The 10,280-nt window shown below is 38.3% G+C and overlaps 1 protein-coding gene across 1 annotated transcript; it reads right to left on the bottom strand.

The window, feature by feature from the left end:
- Window positions 1-225: 225 nt before the first annotated feature.
- Window positions 226-9,938, bottom strand: plek (pleckstrin). Its single transcript, XM_033979684.2, has 9 exons — window positions 9,861-9,938; window positions 7,725-7,880; window positions 6,318-6,499; window positions 5,238-5,329; window positions 4,977-5,161; window positions 4,086-4,190; window positions 1,415-1,498; window positions 1,265-1,337; window positions 226-1,193 (listed from the first exon to the last, which is right to left on the bottom strand). The coding sequence occupies exons 1-9, from the start codon at window positions 9,900-9,902 to the stop codon at window positions 1,054-1,056; spliced, it is 1,059 nt and encodes a 352-aa protein (XP_033835575.1). The 5' UTR covers window positions 9,903-9,938; the 3' UTR covers window positions 226-1,053.
- Window positions 9,939-10,280: the final 342 nt, after the last annotated feature.

Raw genomic sequence — 10,280 nt, 5'->3', positions numbered from 1 at the left:
GTTATAGTATTGTTTGCTCATTAAAAACCCAGAGGTGGAACAGAGCATTCTCAGCTTTGGAGATGTAGATATAGATTAATAAATCATGATTACTCAAACATCTGTGAATGTAACAAAACACCACTCCAAGTATGTTTTTGATGAGGTAACAACATTATAATATTAAAGTAATTTTGCGTAATTTATTAACCTTAATCTGACAAAGCAGGCAATAAACAACTTTTTAAACAAATGTCTTTATTAATATCAACTAAAGTCTCTTCCACTGTGGGGAATCTCCAGACTCACGTCCCTCAAATAGAGATTAATGCAGATTCAGAATGCAGAAATTACAAATGACAGCTTTGTTCAAATACCGCGTTTGAGTGTCTCTTGTGACTGGTCAAAGACTGAATGAACAGAGGGAGTATATATAGACTACCATGGGATGATTAAGAAATGAGTGACTGCTGCAGAAAAAACAGGGAAGTTGCAAAAAGAAGGACCGCAAAAGACTGGAGATGGAGCTAGACTGGGGATAAACATGAAAATAACAGGCAGAACTGGGATGCATGTGCCTTCAGTATTGCAAAGGGAAACTTAAAGGCCCTGTACTTGATTTTCCCCCATGTATTTAAGCAAAATATGTCTTACCCCAGTAATGTAACATTGTATTAGCAGCTCTTGAGGTCAAAATAAGCCTACTGTGTCTAATTAGAAAGGATTGTGTTGTCCAATTATCAGGAAGTACACGTTAGCATGCCAGCTCTGGTCTCTGAGAATTGTCAAAAACATTTATAAACGCACGGTGAATAATTACAATCCTCTGAATGCATAAGCTAAATAAAGAACAACTCTGGACCATTGCAAACAGTTTGAAATGAACTAGTTTGTTTTTTCACATTTTTAAGACAGTAAAAATAATGCACAACTTTAGATTTTCATTACAATAAAATGCAAAATATTTACTAATAGCCTAATATTTTTAATACATTATGTGATTACAGTTTGCTAGAGCGACCTTACATTCATTAATATTTTATAATCTGATTTATTTTGAATTCACACATCATTTTATTTGCCAGTTTTGGACACACTCTGTATTGCTTTGATCCAGTCTTTGCGTTCTTCGCCTGTTGCTGCTTGGAGAAAGTACTGTGTCTCATCAGAGGTTATGATTTCAAATAGGTCACCCTCTATGTCGTACTTCTTAGCTGAAAAACACCATAATAACATCATTATACAGCGCTATGCATAATGTATGTATGTATAACGCATATCCCACCATCGGGAACGAAATCCACCGCTGTAACCACACAAGAGCGCAGGTGAATGGAGCCCAGGGGTTCATCTTCTTCCTACATAGAACATAACAACGCATTTCAATAGTCTAACATAACACACATCTAACACATTATCCCCGAACAGTCAGTACCTTTGTGGGATCATAGTAATGGAGATAGGCCGGGTCGTCACGGAGAATGAACTTACGCACCTTCCAGTTCTTTATCCTGTGGCCCTATGACAAAAGATAGATATAATGATATTGTGAACAGGGGAATGCCCTTTTGATGCATTATGGTATAAGTTCAAGGAAAGCACAATGCCTTGGGACATGTTTTATTGAATGTGGGAAAAGAGGGGTTCAAAGGTGCATTGTGTAACTTCTCATATGGAGGGTGCTGCCTGCTTGTCTCCATGGAGATGTTATTTTTTTTGCATGGAACATTCCACAATATCTCATTAACAATGTCTGCCTTGCATTTATTCAGTTACCAGTGTAAAACATGAATTCTCACTAAGTGCAGACGTGCTTCTTCATAGACCTGGTAATTTGTCTCCATTGTGATAACCAAGTTTATTTCCATACTGTAGAATATTCAAGGCAAAGTAATAATGTCCATGGAGACAAGCAGGTGGTGGAATCTCCTCCACAAAAGTTACATAGTGATGACGGCATATTTTTATTATTAAAGATACACTGTCTGTTACATTAAACGGTAAATGGTCACACCTTTCCACTTTCAAGGCTCTCAAAGAGCTTTACATCAAGCAACCACTCACCCATTCACACACATTCATACACCAGTGCACGCACTAGGGGCAAGGTGGGTTAAGTGTCTTGCCAAAGGACGCAAGGACAGCATTCATCTTTGGGAGCTGGAATTGCACCGCAAACCTGTGGCTCTACTCTAGATATCAAGAGCCCCCAGCCTTCGGATCAATGGCCAAGCCCTCTAACAGCTGAGCTACTGTCACCCCTAAATAAATAAATATGTTAAATAAAAAGTTTAAAACTGAATACATATGTTTTTAAAATTGTTTCTTAACAACAGTAAAACAATCATTGCATAACAAAGAAGTAACTGCCAGTCTGCACCAACAGCATAACAGATCAGACCAGCAACAATTACTACTAACTACTAACTTATTGGAAGTTGCAATAACAACTCTCATGTCCGGTTTGTAACAGTAAACAGATTAACAAACCCTCAAGCTCCGCTGCCGTAAGAACTAATTTCCATAGCTAAGTGCAATGAGTTTGCAGTATTCTAAAATACCATCAATTCCAAAACACAAATCACAACCCAGCACCCATCCAGACACTTAGAGCTGACACACTTTGCACCTGCAACTGACAAAACTGTCCCAGAGATCGTCGCCAGTCTGAGTTCATCTACATGCTGCCTCGATGTGTTACCCACTAAATTTCTAAACTCTGTGCTCAACAGTTTGCTGTCACCACTCACTTGCATAGTTAACATGTCACTTCAATTTGGAATATTTCCAAGAGCTTTGAAAACTGTGATTATCAAGCCTCTCCTAAAGAAGAGCAGTCTTGATGTCACAGTACTGAACAATTACCGACCAGTCTCAAATCTGCCAAATTCGCCAAGTCCTTGAAAAAGTTGCTTACCAACAGCTTATTAACTTTCTCCATATGAACAACTTCCTTGATGTTTTCCAGTCAGGTTTTAGACCCCACCACAGCACTGAGACTGCTCTTATCAAGGTGACAGATGACATCTGCTTGAACACTGATGCAGGCAAAGCCTCAGTCTTGATTCTGTTAAATCTGAGTGCTGCCAGAGACTAGAGGACTGGGTGGGCATCTCTGGTACAGCACTAAACTGGTTCAAGTCTTATTTAGAAAACAGGGAATACTTTGTTGAAATTGGAAAATGTGTCTCAGATAAAATGTCCCTAACCTGTGGGGTACCCCAGGGGTCAATCCTGGGACCCCTGTTGTTCAATCTCTACATGCTGCCGTTAGGCCAGTTAATACGCAGCAATAATGTGAATTACCACAACTCTGCAGATGACACTCAGATCTATGTCTCACTGGCATCTAATCAATAACATCTACAGCTTTTTACCATCTAAAAACATTGCAAAAATTAGCATACTGTCAAAAACAGACTTGGAGAGACTTATCCAGGCATTTGTCTCCAGTAGGTTGGACTACTGTAACAGCCTGCTCACTGACCTCTCCAAACGAGCCTTAAGACAGCTGCAGTATATCCACAACACTGCTATGTATGAGCACATGTGTCCTGTGCTCAGGTCTCTGGCTCCTGTGGCTCAGAGAATAGACTTTAAAACAGCTCTGCTTGTGAACAAGTCTCTCCATGCACCAGCACCAAAGAACATCTCCCACATGTTAGAGCCACATGAACCATTTTACACTCCGAGGACTTCAGGGACCGGCCTCCTGCTGGCCCCAGACTGAGGACTAAACTTGCCTTGCCTTGCCTACTAATTGTTATTGTAAAACCTTTCTAATTACTTAGTTTGATTTAATTAATTGCATTTAATATTTGAAAACAGGTCACACAATTTACTTTTCTGACAGTTTTGTAGAAAAGAAACTCGCCAGAAGCTTAATTAGCTTATGAATTGCCCAATCTACCAAGACTCCACTTAACTTCTTAATATCCATTATCATAATAAAAATTGATTTACACTTTAATGTAATCTAGAACTGCAAATCCAGACTCCAAACTATTCAGACTCCCCAAAAGCTGCACAACCCTCACCTTTATGCACTGATAGTAAATGAGAGCCATCCAGTGCTGTGTTACAGTATAGGCCTATATATGACATACCTGTTTCAGTAGGCATCCTTGTTTGATGATGTTTCCTCTGAACTCCTCTTTCACCAGCACGTCCTCATCACTGGAGTAACCCTCACAAAAGAACCCACTGTCTGCCTGTCAACACACACTTTGAATAAGATGACAACCAAATGATGCCCCATCACTACTGGCATACAGGGGAATGAGAGGGTGAGTTTGAGAGCATATTTGAGGTGCTGAATCTTGACATTTACAAATGTCAAGATTGTTGAATCTTGTACCTGCACCAAATACTTAAAAGGGACGTGTTAAAACCATGTTATAACATAATTTCCTTATTATTCATTTACTCAAAGTTGTATTGTGACTGATTCCTGCATGTTTGAGTAATCCTGTATTGTTTTCATCTACTTCCTCTCTCCAACCACTTTTCTTACTTGCATTTATTTAAAAAAATAAAATAAAGCTTTGGGTAATGATCTAAAGGACGCTAGGGCGGCTACAAGAGGCCAAAATGAGTTTCCTCCAAAGGTGGCTGGGCAAGAACCAGCTGAGGTGGCTCGGGCATCTTCTCCAGATGCCTCCTGGACACCTCCCTGGAGGAAGCTCCGAGTAACACGCAGGACAGGCTGGATGGACCAATTTTGATGTAATGTGTGTGGATACAACCTTAAACACATTGTTAAAAACAGTATTGGTAACATTGACCTTTATGTCCATTTCAGATTAAGAGGCTAGAACAGGCTAATAGGCTAAGAGGCATTTAAGACTAACCTCATTAAACCATTTCTTGATTTGAGATTTTGTTAATATTAAGCTTTGAGGGTTATTTATTTTATTTATTTTTTCTTCACACACACACACACACATATAAGAGAAACTAAACCACACCTCCCAAAAAGCACACCCGGCCAGACTCACAAAGTAGTATAGCGCCTCCATTTGGTCGAGCAGCACCGACCTCTCCGTGCTGTGGGCCCCCTCTTTTGACGCGTCTCCCGCAGGCTGCAGGAAGCCCTCATTTAGCAGCCCTGTCGCCAGCATCAACGCCTCGGCACGGTTCCTCGCCTTGTCTTTGGAGATGAGCCAGTCCACCACAGTCACACCTGCTCAGAGCATAAACAATAACAGCTGTGTAAAAGTGTCACGTGTACACAGTGACACAGGGGTAGCCAGCTGTACCGGTGAAACAGTGGTTGTAGACTTTGTTGTCCTGTTCTAGCTTCAGCTCCTTAATGCCCTCCTCCTGATCCTTCATCAGAGCGTACAGTTGACTGTGGAGGAATGACACATGAAAATCTTCAAAAAGATAGAAACATTCTTTACATTTTTTCATGTATTTGAGCAAAATTCATCTTGCCCCAGTTTTGTATAAGCAGCTGTGTTGTCTGCACCTAATTATAAAGCGTTTTACTGTCTGATAATAAGGAAGTGAGCTGTTGACATGCTAATTAATTGCCAACTTTACTGTCACGATAAACTCTGCCCTCGTCTCTGAAAGTTGTGAAGTTGTTCTGTTTGGACTATTGCAAACTGTTTTAAAGTAACATTATTTTTTGGGTGCTTTTTAGGTCCAGTGCCTCTAAGAAAGTTTTTTACCAACACTATTTGACAGAAGAGGAGAAGACGCTGCACATTTGTATTATTGTGTTTCTCTTGTATGACCGTTTACTGCAGGTGAAACAGATTTTAGTTGAGTGCATGATTGTGTAAACTGGCTAAAGCTCGCTGTGGAACTACCCTGGGACTGCCAGACTAAAACGTACTGTGACATCTGTATGAATTAAATTTATTTGCCGAGTGAGAACAACACAAACAGAAAATCCTGTTGTAATCTAAGAACAGGAACTAGCAGACTACCACTGTGGCCATATTATTATTGTTTGAGTGCACGGATATTGAAGTTGTGGTAAGCAGAACTTTTAATTTTATGCTAAATATCCATCAGTGTTTAGATATGTATGTACATTGAAATTATGGCTTTGTTCTGTTTGGTACCATAGAAAACCTTGTACCAAGAAAGCAAAAATGTCTATTCAGATGTTTATTAATAGCGGTATCCCTCTGTTTATAGTCCAGACACTAAATAGACACACGTGAAGAGGTTACTGCTTTGTGCCTTAAATACTTTTACAACACCAAATATGTCATAGGCAATCTTATCTGACCTTTTCTTAATGATTTGAACTGCATTTTTTTTCAGATGTTGGTACCTTTCCCCACTCTCCTCCTCTATTTCCCTGTAATATTCTGCATAAACACCTGAGGTTGACGGTCTCGGGCAGGCGGATGGATTTCCGGGTGGACTTGCGGGCGAACCTTTTGCCCGCCTGCAGACAGGACAGCACCCGCTTCAAGTCTTTGACCCACGCCTCCCTCTCCTCCACGTGGGACGCCTGGAAGAAGTGATCCTGTTTCTTCTCCGTGGTGATCTTAAACACAAGCTGCACATACGCACGTTTTTTTAAATTATAAAATGGTAACGATTTATGCAACTGAGATAAAGTGCTATGACTAATTTGTTTAAAATGCTGTTTTCTATGTAACTACTGACCCCTGCAGACACGGCTGTTAAACCTAGGTGTTATGTAGCAAAACATAAAAATCCATTAGTACTTTTTTGTCCTTTTCATCTGATTCTGTTTAATTAAAAAGTTTGATATGAATCATAAAAATACAAAGGTAAACAAAAAATAATGATGATAAAGATGGGAAATATAACTTCAAGTGTTTACAAGATCATGCAATTATACACTGCCTGGCCAAAAAACCAAAACCAAAAGTCACACACTCTAATATTTGGTTGTTCCGCCTTTGGCTTTGGCACACATTCACTGTGGCATTGTTTCTATTTCGCTTCATCAGTGTCACAACATTTATTTCCATCCAGTGTTGCATTCATTTTTCACCAAGATGTTGCATTGATGATGGTCGAGTCTGACGCTGCACAAAGTTTCTCCAGCACATCCCAAAGATTCTCAATGGGGTTAAGGTCTGGACTCTGTGGTGGACAATCCATGTGTGAAAATGATGTCTCATGCTCCTGAACCACTCTTTCACAATTTGAACCCGATGAATCCTGGCATTGTCATCTTGGAATATGTCCGTGCCATCAGGGAAGAACAAATCCATTGATGGAATAACCTGGTCATTCAGTATATTCAGGTGTCAGCTGACCTCATTCTTTGAGCACAGACTGTTGCTGAACCTAGAACTGACCAACTGCAGCAACCCCAAACTATAGTTAAATCCAGCTGGCGACTTTCTTTTTTTGGCCAGGCAGTGTATTTGTGTTATATTGCATAAGTTTCGTGAGAAATTTGCAAGATCTCACAGTGAAATCTTGCAAATTTATACATATTTAAAGGGCCCATATTACGCTATTTTCTGACCTGTTATAATGTTGTTTACTCATCAAAAACATACCCAGAGTTTTGTTTTGTTTTGTTTCTCTCATACAGAAAACACTCAGTTCCACCTTGTGATGTCATGTGGTAATACAGGAAGTGCTCCACTGTGTTTTAAAACTCCATACACCTTCACTAGAATCATCTGGCTAACAATTTGTGTGAAAAGTACATTTGTATATAACATCAATACAGTATTTAAAGCATAACGCTGCAATACTGGACTGATACTGAATGTGAAACCATATTACAGATAACTCACCGTTCTTTTGCTATAGTCCTGACAGGGGCTGGTCAGCGTCGCTCCCTTCACTGGGATCATTCCTTTAGGAGACTGGTCTGTTTTCTTCTTGTAAAACTCAATGCCATCTTCAGACAGGATCACCCACATCACCTTCCACGTGTTTAGCAGAGTGCCCTGGAAAACAATAGTACACTTTAACCCTGTTTGTTTGTGAGATGATACACGTTTTCAGGCGGTAATGGGAAGTGTCTGCTACTTGTCTCCATGGAGATGTTAGCGTTTTAACTGGAATATTCCTCAATTTCAGGTGTTTTTATTCTAAACCTAATGCCTGTGCTGCCTCTTTACAGATCCTACCTGTACCTTTGCCTGCTTGTCTCCATGGAGATGACGCCATATTGTGGAACTTTCAAGGCAAAGCAATAATTATCTCCATGGAGGTGGTGGACTTTTTACTAGAAAAGTTGCATGGTGTACTTTAACCAGTTATATTTCACTCATAGTACCCTTAAAACATAAATCAAAAGTATTATGTGGTAAGGAAATGGAACTAAACTGCCAGTTAGATGAAAATACAGAAGTGGAAAAAACAATTTATCAGAAACTCCATGACAAAGTGAAAGTCTCACTATATCTTTGGACTGTCTAACTCTGGTAATAGCTGGGTAACTTTTGAGTAATATAGTTTCTCCTTGCATAACGCATTGCTAAACAGTTATAATTACAATTACAAAACAGTAACTTATGAAACGTAGCGTGTAGAGGGTAAACAAGCCAACGCACATATTTAGAAATAGACACACACAACACACATTTAGAAATAGACACACACAACACACATTTAGAAATAGACACACACAACAGCTAATAACGAGACATATCAAACATTTAAACATACCTTTTCACATATTATAAACCTAATTCAAAATAAATACATAAATATACTCACAAGCTCAACTATTTCTGTCACAGTGCAAAATCAGGAAGCTGTACAACGAGCTGCACAAGTGTTGCATTGGTCATTGTGTCTGTGTGTACTGTAAAATATCTGCCTGAGTTTCACACATCGTCTATAATAACTGTACTATCAAAATAGCATTACAAGCAGCGGTGCAGTACAGTTAGTGGTGAATACACAGAAACCATTACAAAAACTAGTATACTGGATAATGCTTCTACTTCTACTTCTAATAATTCCAGCCCTGCAAGTACTACACTGGTATTATGGCTATTACTTGTATTAATCTAACAATCTATTTTACACATCCTGGTCCAAATATTGCCATTAAAACACAGCACATAACATAGTAATATTAATATTGCAGTACTAACATCAAGTAGTAGCTTATACTTTTCTTTATGCAGTATAATTTGGTATTTTGATTACTTTTGACTTTTTGCATGACTATTCCTCTATTTCCTCAGTAATTTCTTGCAAGAAAAGAAAAGTAAAAATCTCTTGTTATCTTTTATCTACAGTTTTAAAAAGCCATGCAAGGGACAATTTTAGGCATCTGTACTTTACTTAAGTACATTTAATGTGGATAGTTACTTTTACCTCACGTTTGAGAGAAGGTATCAATTCTTTCTACTCCACTACATTTTTGAACAGGATTGAAAAGTAAAGTTTTTTGTTTTTTTTTTTGGTACTGTTTGAGACCTGAAAAGACTGAGAGAATTATTTTTAACATGTTCATAATTTGAGTAAAAAAAATTATATATATATATATATATATATATATATATATATATATATATATATATATATATATATATATATGTAACAACAGCTAGGAAAAAAAAAAAGATTGATTCAGTAGTTTTCTGTTGACACAAATTCAGCACAATTCTTCAAAAATATACAGATACACAATCACAATACTGTGTGAAAGTACATTTTTAGACAAGTACTTTAATACTTACACTTTTTCATGTGATACTTTTACTTTTACATGAATATTGTTTTTGCTCCGTTATCTGTACTTTTACTTAAGGAACAAAACTGAGTACTTCATCCACCATCAATAGAAATACTGTTAACAATATATATGTATACATGAGATGAAAATACTCCTTAAAAATGCTAAGAAATATGAAAATATTCCAGTTATTGTGTTAATTTCTTGCAGTATTTTCTAAGTCCAGCAGCCTTACCTTCTTGACCAGGTATCCCTCTCGGATCTGCTCTGGCTCCATGTCTTTACTCTGTGAGGAGGAAACACACTCTTTATGATTCTGTGGACTGAAACCGACTGTCATTCACACCCTCCCACACTCAGATAGGAAGTGCTGTTTGGGAGGTGCAGTACTGCTCAGCCTGTTTCCTCTTCTGCTCTGAGAGGTCATCTGTAGTATACACACACAGGAAAAAGAGTTTTACTGACACATATGTACACATTTATTACTACTGCTGATACTAGGCCACGCTGTTATGACATACTAGCATCGTTATATGTGACTAGAGAAACAGAGAGGGACACAGAAACAGTCATAGTCTTCTACTTTTAACTAAAAAGTGAGTAAAAAGTAAAAATGAAGTAAGTAAAACTAAGTATGTATGTGTAAAGTAAGTAA

This window comes from Periophthalmus magnuspinnatus, chromosome 15 (genome assembly GCF_009829125.3).
Source record: "Periophthalmus magnuspinnatus isolate fPerMag1 chromosome 15, fPerMag1.2.pri, whole genome shotgun sequence".
NCBI lineage: Eukaryota > Metazoa > Chordata > Actinopteri > Gobiiformes > Gobiidae > Periophthalmus > Periophthalmus magnuspinnatus.
The sequence above is the reverse complement of the archived record's forward strand: the minus strand, read 5'-3'. Positions and strand labels throughout refer to the sequence as shown.

Excerpts from the sequence above, each read along its gene's own strand:
- plek (XM_033979684.2), bottom strand. The coding sequence starts at position 9,902 with ATGGAGCCAGAGCAGATCCGAGAGGGATACCTGGTCAAGAAG. Across the intron at positions 4,191-4,976 it reads TGGAGGCGCTATACTACTTT|GCAGACAGTGGGTTCTTTTG; the intron begins GTGAGTCTGGCC and ends GTGTGTTGACAG. Across the intron at positions 1,499-4,085 it reads AAGGATGCCTACTGAAACAG|GGCCACAGGATAAAGAACTG; the intron begins GTATGTCATATA and ends CTTTTGTCATAG.